This window comes from Erithacus rubecula (genome assembly GCF_903797595.1).
Source record: "Erithacus rubecula genome assembly, chromosome: 17".
NCBI lineage: Eukaryota > Metazoa > Chordata > Aves > Passeriformes > Muscicapidae > Erithacus > Erithacus rubecula.
Window position 1 is genome coordinate 6,603,105 of NC_136669.1, and position 12,962 is coordinate 6,616,066.

Genomic DNA, 12,962 nt, shown 5'->3' on the forward strand with positions numbered 1-12,962 from the left:
CACCTCCGTTCTCCCCGCAGAGGCAGCCGGTGTAGCGCCCGCGGGCACCCGCCCCGCCGCCAGCGAGGGACCGGCAGAGGAGGCAGCGGCTGGAGCAGAGCGGGGCCGGGCCGGGGACCCCCGAGCCCGCTCCGGGCGGGCGGAGCCAGCGCCGGGCTTTCCCTCCCGCCGGGTCCCGGTAAAACCCGGTCTGGATACGCGGGGGACGGATCGGGATGCCCCACCCGCGATGGCTGCACAGGGGGGCGGGGGGTGTCCGTGTACAAGGGGGGGGTCCCGGCGATGTTGTCTTACTGTGGGGCCGCCGGATCCTCCGTGGGTCCCGGCTCTCAATATCACACTGATCTGATCTGAGATGTTGCCTTCAGCAAACCTCATGGTGTCTGTATATAGTTCAGCGAAGAAGAGGATAAAAAAAGAACAAAAAAATACCAAAAAAAAAGGAGAAAAATTAGAAAAAAAAAAAAAAAAAAAAGGCAAACAACGGCCTGCTGTTTGAAACACCACTCTGCTTTTTCCGTTTTGTTCGTCCATCTCCTATTTGTCCCCATCCACTCCAGGGTCTCGGGGGGCTAAGGGCGCTTGGCCAGGCTGGTGTGCACCCACTGGGCTGCCCCAGCCCTGCTCCCAAACCCCAAACCCTGACTCATTGCACCCACCACCTCCCATCCATGCGGCGCTGGCACTGCTGGGCTGGGGACACCTGGTCCTGCTGCCCAGGATCCCCCAAACCCTCCCTCCTGCCTGTGCTTGGCCTCACCAGCACCCCTTCTGTGGCTCCTCTTGTGGGGGCTTTGCTCCCTGTGCTTGTGCTGAACCCCACAGCTCTGTGTGCTGGAGGAGGAGGAGGCATTTGCTTCTTCCCCTCCACACGGGCCTGGCTCACTCTTTACTGCCCTGGGTTTGCTCAGTTCTCTTGGCTTTTGCTTCCTGGCCACCTCAGTAGAGCTGGGGGACTGCCCAACACTTTGGTGACCCCTGTCCTTGTCCCCAGGCTCCACAGCCCATCTGTGTCACCCACACCCTGACACAGGTAGCAACCAGCCCAGGGTAAACCAACCCCAAATCTCATCCTAAAAACAGTCACTGGCTGCCCTCCACCTCTGCAGCATCCTGCAAAGGGGGGGCACAATGCTGGTCCCATCCACGTCCCCTGCAGAGCCAGCACCCCATGTCCCCACCACCTCTTGTGTCCCCTCCATCCCACCCACCCCAAGGTTTGCTGGCCACACAAATGTCTGTTGTTTCAGCAGCTGCCTTGGACACAGGAGTGAAAAACAAAAAGAGGAGGTGACAAAAAAAATTTAAAAGGGAGGAAATAATAATAAAAAAATAATTAATTTAAAGAAATAAAAAAAAATCCCTGTGTCCTTGGCAGTGTTGCCTGAAATCTGGCTATTTTTAGTGACATCTTGTACATATGACTGTAAAATGGTAAACCGTGTGTATTATATATTGCCTCATTATATAGTGTATATATATGTATACATATACATATATATAATATATATGAAGACTGTAAATGTTAAGACTAGTGTTCTTATTAGTATATTGCTTCACACTGAAGATTGTGTGTAACAAGCTGTTTCTAAAAGATGTTTATTTTCCTTAAGAGTAAAAAAACAGGTCATTGCATTCAGAGCGTCAATAAAGATACAACGATTGTTTTGGAAGTACGTGGCGCCCTGCTCGTGGCCTCTCTTTATCCTTGGGGGGCTGCTGGGGTCCCCCCCGGCCTGTGACAGCCCCTGGCTGGTCCTTTGTCCCCAAGGGTCTCACTGGAGGGGATGGGGTATGGGGACAGGGGGACAGCAGCCCCTGGGACATCATGGGGTAAAAGAGGGGGTGTTGGGGGATATTGGGGTCCCTCAGCACCCAGAGTCCCCATCCCTGCCACCCTTGTCCCCCCCTCCCATGCAGCCCTGAGGGGACAAGGCATCCACAGCTGTGGGGGGCCCCTTGCCCCCAAGTTTTGGTGTCAGTTCCCCTCCAATCCAGCACACACCAGTATAAATAATCAGCTTTAATTGTCTGTACAAAACTCTCCAACTATGAAAATACCATTTAAAAAGGGAAAAGGGGAGTGGGGGGAAGGCGAGGAGAGGGAGTCTATGTACAAGAGAGGGTGAAGCAAGGACACAGGGGCCCCCCTCAGCCCCCCAGGAGCCCCGTGCCACCCTGCCATCCCTTCTCCCAAAGCCTGGCCGTGCTCCGGGGTAGTGGCAGCTCTGAATGGGGGGAGGGGATCAGTGCTGGGGAGGAGGGGATAAGGTGGAAGTCCCCCATGCTTGGGGAGGGGGCACTTCCCTGCTGCCATGTGAGCCCACCCCAAAAAGCAAACCCCAAATCCAATGGGTCCTGCAGCAGTGGGACCCACGGGGGGCCGGAAGAGACCCCAGGAGGGGCCACAGCGTGGGCAATGAGGGGTACAGGTGACACCGGGGGGATGCAGGTGGCACTGGGGGGGGGTCAGGGTGGCACCGGGGGTCGCTGCCGCACGTGCCGGTGCCCTGCAATACTGCGACAGTGTCACTAGAGGTCCCCACGCCCCACGCGGGCTGAGGACACGGGCACGGCCGGGGGCTGGGGAGGGGGAGCCCACCCAGGGTACCCCAAATGCGGCTGCGACCTCCACCCCGCACGCACCTCAGGCACCACCCGACCCTTCCCCACACCCCCTTCACCTCCAAAACCGCTCCCTAACATCACCCTGCTGCGGGGAAACTGAGGCACGCCCCACATCCCGCACCCACGGGGGGCGGCAGGGGGCTGGTGGCCCCTTCCCCACCTATCCCGACGTGACGGTGGTGCCGCTGCCCAGCTTGATGATCATCTGCTGGCAGTCGTGCAGCGTCCGGCGGTCGCCCAGCTTGTCCAGCGTGCGGGCAGCCTCGGCCAGCATCCCCACGCGCTGGCCCGGGCCCGCCAGGAAGCTGGGGGGGAGGTAGCAGCAGGCCAGCAGCAGCGCCTCGGCGTGTTCCCGTGCGGTGGGGTGGCTTTCGGGCTCGCCAGCTGCAGGGGACAGAGCCAAGCTCAGCACCGAGGGCGCCCGTGGAAGCCATTGAATAAATCTTGGGGGGTTATTCACCCAGCCTGGAGCTGGTGCCAGCAGCAATGGAGGGGCTGGGAGATCAAGTGTCCCAGCTCTTGGGGTGCTGCAGGTGGGGTATCCCATCCAATGACCCACCATCTGTGATGCTGGAGTGCTCCAGGTGGGAAAGGGGTGTCCCACCCTATATATCACCCCATATCCCATCATCCAAGGCTGGTGGTGTACTTTGGGTGCAGAATGAGCTTTCCCACTGTGTCCCACACCCAAGACTTGTAGTGTGGAGCAGAGTGCCCCACCCCATTCCCATCCTCCAAGGTGGTGACAAAGGTATCCCACTCCATGTCCCACCACCCAATGTGCTGGGGCACTGTGGGTGCAGAGCGATGTGTCCCACCCCTGTCCCACCACAAATCCCACCACCCAAGGCTGCTGGGGTGCTGCAGGTGAGGATTGAGGTGTCCCACCCCATCTCCCACCCCATGCCCACCTGTTTTGCTGCCCTGCACCCCTCTCCTCCTCAGGCTGCGGTCCAGCAGCTGGTGGGTGCGCGTGGGGCTGGCGCGGGCCATCAGCCTGGCGGTGGCTTCGTGCAGGAACACCTGGATTGGGGGGCACAGTGAGCACAGGCAGGTGCAGGCACCGGGGCACGCAGCAGGTGCCAGGAGCGGGGCTCACCCGGCGCATGGCGGGGCGCAGGGTCTGCGCCAGGCGCCGCAGGCTGCTCAGGTCCTGCTGGAAGCCGCGGAGCTCCAGGGCGGACGCCTGGTAGAGGCAGCTGCGCTGCTGGCTGGCCCCCATCTGCTGCTGCCACAGGTTGGTGCGGGTGACCAGGAGCAGGTCGCAGAGCAGGAGCTGCACCGCCTGCAGGGACAAGGGCGTCGGGGTGAGCAGGGGTGGGACAGACGGACGGGGCGCCAGGAGGTCGCTGCGGGCAGGCGCTGCTGCGCGGGACCCCCGCCGGGCTGCATGGCAGGGGCATTGCACTCCCAGTCTGACACATGCAATGCAACTACAATGCACCCCCGCGAGGGTCGGGGGCACCTCCCGCCGGGGCTGGGGGGGCTCACGGCCACCTCATCCCTCCCCAGCCCAGCTCACCTTGTCGATGGTGCCCTTGGGGGGGCTGCCCAGCTCCAGGCTCTCCCGCAGGCAGCTGCTGGCCTTCTCACAGTGGCTCAGGGTGGCCTGGCTCCCATCCTGTTTGCTCAGCAAGGCACGGACAGCTCGGAAAGAGTGAAGGGCAGCACGTGGAAGGGGCTTCCTGCAAGGTGGAGGGGACATGGTCACTGCAGAGCCATCACTGTGCATGGCTGTGCCCTTCCTCAAAACACACTAGGTGCTCCAAGTGTGTTAACAGAGGCCATGCCACTCCAAGGGAGGGAGAACATGCAATGAGGTGCCACCCCTGTCCCTGATGGCCCCAGCACTCACTCAGAGCTCTGCAGTGCCCGGGGCATGGTCTCCACCAGTGGGTAGAGGCGCTCAGCCCCCTCCTCATCCCCCTGCAGCCAGTGGATAACGATGCCAATGAAGGATGCCCACCACTTGGACACGGGGTCGGTGCCTGCAGGGTGGGAGGGACACAGGAGCAGGGTGTTTTCACTCCCATGGCCCCCCACATGAAGTGAACCCAATGAGAGACACACCAGCCTCACCTGTGACAGCTGCCAAACCGGAGGTGATGGAGGGCACGGGGCCAGGTGTGCCACTGACATCTGAGCAGCCATTGAGCAGCTGGAGGTACTCCAGGGCATCGGAGAACCGCCTGTGGAAGGGGGCTGTGAGGGGGCTGGCCCCACGCCAGGCACAGGGAGAAGGTGCCCACCCCAGTACTCACCCCTCTCCCTGGGCAGCGGGACGGCCGGGCTCAGGCATGGCCACGCAGCACAGCGCCTTCTCCAGGAGGTGCTCACGGAAGAGCTGGGTCACCTGTGCCAGCGGGTCCACTGGGGCACAGAGATGGGGTCAGCAGGTACAGAACACCCAAAACAAGGGGTGAGGGGTTTGTGGGCTTGGGGTCAGCAGATACAGCATACCCCAGAATAGAGGGTGAGGGGTTTGGGAGCTTGAGGTCACCTGGGTTGCCAGCGGAGCTGTAGATGGTTTCCCTGGGGACACCCTTGACCGCCCAGTCCCCATCAACAAAGAAGCGATGTCCCAAGGGGTGACAGAGCCACTGCATGGCAGGGGGCACAGCCCCACCATGGGACAGGGCCACACGCCGGGCGCTGCAGAGGAAAGGGCGCTGCGGGGAGAGCAGGGGGTCAGGAAGGACATGAGACCCCAGCCCCAGGGGACGCAGGGGACACCCCAGTGCCCCACACTCACCGCCAGGAAGTGGAAGCAGCGGTGCAGGCTGGCCTTGATCCGCAGGGCAGCAGCCACGTAGATCTCAGCCAGCGCTGCCACGGAGATGGCGTCACCGGCGCACTCAGCCAGGTTGACAGCGCTCAGCGCCAGGTTGATGGCCAGAAGATGTCCCCCAGCCTGCTTCCCTATAGGAATGGGGACAGCAGGCTCAGGCACGGGTTTGTGTGGACATGCAGGGCACAGGGGTCCTGTCCCCCAGCCCGCACGGTGCGGGGCCGTACCGGCGAGGTGGAGCTGGTGCAGGCGGTGATAAGCCATGGCAGCGTCGCGGGCGCTCTGGCGGACGTGGGCGGGGGGCGGGGGGTCCGGGCGCAGCCCCCCGGCACGGGCAGCCAGCCAGCGACCCACCCAGAGGCGCTGGAGCAGGTGGCGCAGCAGCGTCCAGAGCAGGCTGCAGGCCAGGTCCCCGTGGGACGCGGGCAGCGGCCGCCCCAGCGCCCCCAGCGCCGTCCGCAGGTGCTGCGCTCCCTGCGCGAAGTCTCCCTGCGCCCGGAGACACGGGTCAGTGTGGGGAGGGTAAGGGGACAGGGATAAGGGCAGGGGACGTTGTGCATGGTGGGACTTACCCTGTCGAGGTCGAGGTCGGCCTGCCGGCGGTGCCGCCAGAAGAGGATGGAGGGCTCGGAGTGGGGGCGAGTGACGGGCTCCCCGCAGACGAAGAGTCGCACCACCGCGCCCAGCACCAGCGCCACGTTCAGTGCCCAGAAGGCCAGTGTGGGCCACAGCCACTGCGTCCACCCCCATGGGTCCTCTGTGCAGGGATGGGGTCAGCAGTGCACCAGCAATGCTGCCCTGTGCCTCTCCAGGGCCTCCATCCAGTGGCCTTCACCCCATGTCCACCAAAGAGCCTCCACCCAATCCTGTCCACCCCAACAGATTCCACCCCAATGGTCTCTGCTTCACACACACCCCAGGATGTCCATTCTGGTGGCCTTCACCCTGTGCCCATCCCAGCAGCATCCACACAATGGTCTGTCCCATGTCCACCATAACTGTCTCCTACCTCAGACCTACCCCAAGACCCCCCTCCTGATGGCCTTCACCCCATGTCTACCATGGTCACCTCCACTGTGATGGTCATCACTCTGACACCCCCCATCCCAACAGTCTTTGCCTCAAGGCAACCCCAACAGCCTCAAGCCAGGGAGTTCCTACCATACACCCACCCCAACATCCTGCACCTTGAGGGTCTTCACTTCAACAGTCTCTAGCCTGTGCTCACCTTGAAAGCCTCCATCCCACACCCATCCCAACAATCTCCATCCCAATGTCCCCCACCCCAGAGCTTACCCAAAGTGCCAGACTCAGCCATGATGCTCCTGCCAGTACCAGTGGTATCCTGGCTCCCCAGAGGGGCTGGGGAGCCAGAACCCCGCAGGAGGGAGGCCAGGGGGTTGAAGGAAAGGCAGAGGAAGACGAAGGTGCAGAGAGCCATGCGGGAGCGGTCCAGCATTCCCTGGCTGCTGGGCGAGGGCGGCGGATGCTCCTGCTTCACCTGCATGGGCAGAGCTGCTGTGAGCCTGGGACACGGGCATGACGTGGGGTGGTGGGCACAGGCATGGGATATAGGGCATGGGATATAGGGCACAGCATCCAGAGCATGGGGTACATGGCATGAAAAATAGGGCGTGGTGATGGGGGATGAGTATGGGATATAGGGCATGGAGTACAGGGCATGGTGATGAGGCACAGGCTGGAATACAGGGGCATGGAGGGGACACAGAGCACATTTTAGGGTAGAACAAAACTGTCTCCACACCCATCCCCAAATCCTGTTAAGAGTAGTCTCAGAGAAGAAGACCAGGACTCTCAACTCTTTCCCCAGCTGGTACACTTTGCCCTTGGCACCTCCTACATGAAGCAGCAGATCCCTGGCCCCTCTCAGGGCAGGGAGATGCCTCCCAGCCCTCCCTCACCTTGCCAGGGGCACAGAGGGGGCTCTCAGGCTCCGAGTCGCTGCTGCTGTTGCTGCTGCCACCACTGAGCGAGAGTGGGCTGCTGTGGGATGGTGATCCCACGTCGGAGGGCGGTGGTGTCAGCATCTCCATCACCTCTGCCTTCACCACCTCCATGGGGGTCTCTGCCTTGGCCCCCCGGCTGCAGTGGGTCACCAGGTCCTTTGCAGGCTCTGCAGGAGGCAGAGTAAGCTGATGGCTGCTGGGGGCACAGAGTTGGGCCCCCCACCCCAAGAGCTGCCCTTCCACTCACGGTTCTTCTGCATGGCCATCTTCAGGGCGAGGTTCTCCTGCTTCAGCTTCTGGTTGCTCTGCTGCAGGAAGCGGATGTACTCTATAGCCTTCCTCAGGATCGCTGACTTGTTGAGCTGCCAGCGGGCATGGACGGTTCAGCCCAAATTCTGGAAAAATCCTCCCCATTGCCCAGCCCTGCCCCACGGCCCCCTGCTCCCACCTTGGCCTCGGTGCCCACCACCAGGTCCTTGAGCTCCACGATCTTGTCGTTGATGGAGGAGCGGTAGCGCTTCTCGATGGCGTTGTGGGCCGTGCGCTTCTCGCCGCGGCTCTGCACCAGCGCCGGCTTCCCGCTGGGCGCCAGCCGGTTGATGGGCAGCTTCTCTGCGTCCACCACCAGCGGCACCGTGGCCAGGATGGTCCCTCCGCTCACCAGCGCCTGCAGGGGGGCAGGGTGGGGTCAGTGACGGTGCAGAAGCCTCTCCCCACCTCGCAGCTCCCCGTGGTGGCACCTACCGGCACCTGGAGCGGGGTGGCCGAGCCGCTGGCACTGGTGGCCAGGGAGGCGATGGTGGAAGTCTTGGCGCTGCTGGCGTCTGTCTTGACGGCCGTCAGCAGCAGGGAGTCAGCCTTGATGAAATGGGGCTGCAGGAGAACCTGAGGGGCAGTGGGGGTCAGTGGGACTGTGGGGGTCATCAGGACCCCCAGCCCTGGCCCTGGGCTTACCGGCACCGGTTGGATCTGTGGTGACACGGACTGGGCGGCGGGGGTGGCAGGAGCCAGGAGCTGCTGGGGTGCCACACTCTGCACGGGGCCAGGCAGTGTCACGGGCTGGCTGGGTTGTGGGGCAGGCAAAGGGCTGGGCAGGGTCTGCCCCGTGCTCCCAGGCTGCACAGCTGGGCATGGAGCAGAGGACAGCGTTAAGAGAGCCCCTGGCATCAGCTCACCCCACACAACCCCATCCTGCAGGGACACATCCCCCCTCCAGCCAGACCTTCACCCTGGAGCTCAAATCCCCCCTACACCTCCAAATGCTCACCAGAGAAGCTGTGCTGGTTCTGGTAGCCCACCAAGGGCTGGGGACTGAAGGGGCTGGGGGACGCAGGGACGAAGCTGGGGGCCAGCATGACGCCGGGCTGGGGCTGGGGCTGGCTGCTGGGCACCACGGGTGGCTCCTCCTTGACTCCCAGGGCTGGGGCTGGCAGGAGCGGGGCCGGGGGCGGCGGGGTGAAGGCGGCCATCCCGGGGGGCCCCCCGTAGGTGCTGCCGGTGGGGGCGGCGGGGGGAGGCTTGCTGGGAGCCAGGAAGGTGTTGAGGGTGCCCGGCGTGGAGGGGAGCCCCGGGGGCACGGCGCTGTCCGGGGCACTGAATGGTGAGTCGAACAACCCCGAGAAGTCACTGTCCGGCGTGTTGATCAGCTGCAGCATGTCTGTAAAAAACACACCCCCCGTGCCGTCAGCTGCTGTGCCACACCTCCCAAAGTGCGCCTGGGCTGGCCCCGTGTTGCCCTGCCCACAGTGTAGCATTTAGGGGGCAGATCCCCATAATCCGGGGGAAAAACTCTCTGAGAGCCCGTGAACCTGCTGTGCCCTGTTCCACTCAGCCTCCCACCCATCCTGACGTTGGGGAAACTGAGGCACGACGCTCAAAACGGGGCTTGGCCAACAGCAGTCAGTGTTATTCAGCCTGGTCTGGGAGTGGCAGGGCACATCTCAGTGTGTCTCCGATATTGAGGGGCGCTTGTGCCAGCTCATTCATTGATTTATTTCGTACTGGGAACTCCGACAATCCCCAAACCAGCCCCTGTACCAAGGGGAGGGGGTGCTCAGACTGGGACAGGGGGGTGGCACCCCCGGGATGTGCCAGACCCCAGTGCCAGGTGCGCTTGATCACAGCAGCCCCCAGGAGGGCAGCTGGGCAAGCACAGGGCTAAAACAGCCTGAGCGGGACTCTGTCCACTCAACGGGACCTGGGGTGTCCCCACAGACACATCGGGGTCTCTGCGACGCCTCCACTGAGGTGTCCTGGGATGCTCCCATCACACAGGGATGCTCCCATCCCGCTATCCCCTGGCACAGCCCGCCGGGGGCTCACAGATCCCAAGATACCCCACACTCCGGTACCCCTCATCTGCACACACACACCCCCAGGGCACCCCTCTAAAGCACCCACCCCCGGGATGTCCCCACCGAGCCACACAGCCCCCGGACACCGCCCTCCGCACGGGGGGCAGCACTCCGGCGATGACCCGGCAGACGAGGAGGAGGAGGAGGCTGGCGAGGAGGGGGTACCTTCAAAGGCGCACTCCATGCCGGTGGGAGTGGGGGGCTCCCCTGGAGGAGGCTGCAGCCCCCGCTCAGCCCCGTGGCCGGCAGCGAAGAAGCCCCGGGATATTTTAAAGCCATGTTCTCGCCTCCTCCCCGGCGCCCTCCCCGCGCTGCCCGCGCCAGGCTGGAGCGCGGCCGGCGATGGGGTGATGCGACTCCGCCAATCGCCGCCTGCCGCCCCCGGACAGCCCCCGGCGCCCAAGGTGAGCCCGGCACCGGGTTACTCTCGGGCACCCGCCGCCAGCCACCCGCGGTTACTCGGGGCCACACTCCGTTAACCCCTTTGCCCCCCTCCCAGCCCGCTGTGAGCCCCCTCATTGCCCAAGAGTAACCCCACAACGATAGGAGGGTGAACACAGCACTGTTACATCCCAAAAAAACCCACCCAGCCCCCGGCATCCTGCCCTGTGCAGGTAGGTGTCCTTCTGGGGGGCCCCCAGCCTGCCCCTTCCACTCCCCCCGCCTCAAGACTCCCTCGTGGTGCAGAGCAAAGTCAAGGGTTGCAGAGAGGGGGTGCTCCCTCCTGTCCCCCCCTGCTTGGAGGTGGACACTGGGCACGGCTGTCCCACCCTCCTGGAACCTTCCAGGTGTTTCTCTCCTGTGGCACCCACTGCCACCCAGGCCATCAGCAGGACATGGGCACCCACCAGTGCCACCTCCACCCCCACCGTGGGAACCTGTGGGGCAGACCCACTTGTCTGTGGGTCCTGGCGGGTCCCAGCAGGCTCAGGGCACCCACATTCCTGGGCACACATCCCACATCACCCTAGGGTTGGTACAAGGATGAGGGACAAGCCGCGGCCAACTGGGGACCGGTGACAAACCCACTTTGTGCAACTGTGGGGTACAAGGTGGCCCAGCTGGCTGTAATACAAAGGAGCATGGCAAAACCCCACAGTGGGAAAACCTCATCCTATACGGCACCACTCAGCCCTGGCACAGCTCCTGCTTCCCTGCCCACGCCAAAACCTCGCCAAGAAAAGCAGGTGGCACCTGGATCTGCTTTGATCCACCCTGACTGCCACTGCAATGAACCTGCAGTCCTGGGATGCCATCTCCACCCCAGATCTCGCAGGAGAGACCACCATGGACCACACAGAGAGGCAGGTCCTGGAAGGTTCAAGTGCCGTGCCCGCCTCACCGCGTGTTCCACCGGCTGTGCCGGGTGGCGCGGATCCACTGAGCTGGTGGAGCACGTGGCACGGCGGGTGCGGGGCTTCCCGAGAGCTAGGATCCCAAATTTTTTGAGATCCTCAATTTTTTGGGATCCGCAATTTTTTGCTAAAGCCTTGGAAACACTGAACTCTGCACACGTGGTGGTGTGGTGGTGGGGAGTGGGTCCCCTTGAGGAAGGTGTCCCTTTGGGAAGTGGGTTCGCTCCGGGAATGGGTCCCTTTGGAGCATTCCCATCTCAGGGACCCCACACCGGGGGGGAGGCGGGTGCCAGTCCCGGGGCTGGAGCAGAGCGGCCCCGTCTCTCTGAGCACACGCGGGCTGGATGCGTTGGGAGAACCCAGGAGTCCTGGAGGGAACGACCGAGAGTAACCCCGCCGGTGACGTCATAGAGAGGCGGGGCTACCGGCGACACGATGCTGTGACCGGGAACGGGGGGGGAACGTCGGGGCTGTCCCGGTAGCGGCACCTCCAGCCCGGTGGTCCCGGTGTCCTGTGTTCCCCCACCTGAGCCCCCCGCTATGGAGCGGCCCCGGTAACGGAGCCAGCGTGGTTCTGCACCGACCCCGCGCTCCAGCAGCTCGGTGTCCCCCCCTCCCCACGCCGGGCCCGGCACCGAGCCCGGCCCGCCGGCCATGCACCGAGTCCCGTTGTGCACCGATCCCGCTGCCCCGGCCAAATCTCCGTACCGAGTTTCCTGACCGTGCACCGAGCCCGGACCCCCCGGCCACGGCCATGCACCGAGTGCGCCCGACCATTCACCGAGCCCCGGTTACACACCCAGCCCGGTACCGGCCACGCACCGAGACCCGGTTATGCCTCCAGCCCGGTCCTGATATTGCAACAAGGCTGGTTACAGCCCCAGACCGCTCCCGGCTGTGCCCCAAGCCCCGGTCATGCCCCCAGCCATGTACCGACCACGCTCCAAGAGCCGGTACCGCACCGTGCCCAGCCCACGGCCGTGCACCGAGCCCGCTTCTCCCCCAGCCCGGACCTGGTCTCGGTTATGTACCAGCCCCAGGGCTGCACCAAGCCCAGCGCCCCGCCGCGCAGCGAGCCCCGGTTACACCCCCAGCCCGGTCCCGGCCGTGCCCCGAGCCCCGGCCATGCCCCGTCCCGTCCCCGCCGGGACGCACCGTCGATGTCGCTGAGCAGGGCCGTGTCGATGTCGTTGGCCCCGGAGAGGCCGAGGGACGGTGCCAGCCCCTCCAGGGCCGAGTCGTCGAATGCGAGAGCGCTCATCCCGGCGGCTCCGGTGGCTCCGGTGGCTCCCGTAGTTCTCGGTGGCTCCGGCAGCTTCGGCAGCTCGGGCGGCTCTAGGGGTGGCGGGGCCGCCCGCCCGCCATGGCCGCGCTGGCCCGGGCACAGGCACCACGGGGACGAGCCGCCAAGTTGCTCCCGAGAACCGTGCCCGGAGCTGCCACCGGCGGGAAGGGCGGGGGGAATGGATGGGGCGGGTCCGCCGCCGCGTCCCGCCCCGCTCCGCCTCGCCGCGCCGCCCCGCAGCCCCGGGACGCCCGGCGGCACCGAGCGGGGACCCCGCGACAGCGCACAGGGACCCCCGGCACCGGGCAGGGGGCTGAGCAGGGAGAAGCGCAGGCTGCAACCCCTGAACAGGACAGCGTCCTCTGGGGATGGCACCGACCCCTGGGGATGGCACCGACCCCTGGGGATGGCACCGGCCCCAGGGGATGGGCATCAACCCCTGGGGATGTCACCGGCCTCGTGAGATGTCACTGACCCCAGGGGATGGGCACCGAGCCCTGGGATCAGACACTGAGTCCTGGAAAGTCATCGATCCCTGGCGCTGTCACTGAAGCCTGGTCATTCGCTTCTAGGGACAGTTGAGGA

General features: G+C 64.2%; 2 protein-coding genes across 11 annotated transcripts in view; one reads left to right on the forward strand and one right to left on the reverse strand.

Moving 5' to 3' along the window:
- Positions 1 to 1,673, forward strand: part of RAI1 (retinoic acid induced 1) — a 73,879-nt gene extending 72,206 nt beyond the window's left edge. For all 9 annotated transcript variants that reach the window (XM_079320433.1, XM_079320437.1, XM_079320436.1 and 6 more), the window contains one exon: positions 21 to 1,673. In XM_079320433.1, the coding sequence (XP_079176559.1) occupies positions 21 to 35 (15 nt within the window). In that variant the 3' untranslated portion in view covers positions 36 to 1,673. The remainder of the gene's footprint in view (positions 1 to 20) is intronic.
- Positions 1,674 to 2,008: 335 nt separating this feature from the next.
- SREBF1 (sterol regulatory element binding transcription factor 1) lies at positions 2,009 to 12,713 on the reverse strand. 2 transcript variants are annotated; one of them, XM_079320439.1, is made up of 19 exons: positions 12,248 to 12,713; positions 8,651 to 9,040; positions 8,338 to 8,507; positions 8,128 to 8,268; positions 7,832 to 8,050; positions 7,631 to 7,745; positions 7,339 to 7,550; positions 6,713 to 6,917; positions 5,989 to 6,173; positions 5,644 to 5,905; positions 5,381 to 5,547; positions 5,129 to 5,297; positions 4,890 to 4,998; positions 4,708 to 4,817; positions 4,484 to 4,616; positions 4,151 to 4,313; positions 3,728 to 3,913; positions 3,540 to 3,651; positions 2,009 to 3,012 (listed from the first exon to the last, which is right to left on the reverse strand). In XM_079320439.1, exons 1-19 carry the CDS (start codon positions 12,351 to 12,353, stop codon positions 2,789 to 2,791), a joined length of 3,378 nt encoding a protein of 1,125 aa, XP_079176565.1. In that variant the 5' UTR covers positions 12,354 to 12,713; the 3' UTR covers positions 2,009 to 2,788. The 2 variants fall into 2 exon arrangements, with proteins under 2 accessions (XP_079176565.1, XP_079176566.1); XM_079320440.1 differs by lacking the exon at positions 12,248 to 12,713 and adding an exon at positions 9,903 to 10,081.
- Positions 12,714 to 12,962: the final 249 nt, after the last annotated feature.

Bases quoted from the DNA above. Each gene is read 5' to 3' on its own strand.
- SREBF1 (XM_079320439.1), bottom strand. From the start codon at position 12,353: ATGAGCGCTCTCGCATTCGACGACTCGGCCCTGGAGGGGCTGGCACCG. The intron at 4,617-4,707 runs GTGAGGCTGGTG...CCCACCCTGCAG, and splicing joins CGGTTTGGCAGCTGTCACAG to GCACCGACCCCGTGTCCAAG. The intron at 3,914-4,150 runs GTGAGCTGGGCT...TTGTCCCTGCAG, and splicing joins CCAAGGGCACCATCGACAAG to GCGGTGCAGCTCCTGCTCTG.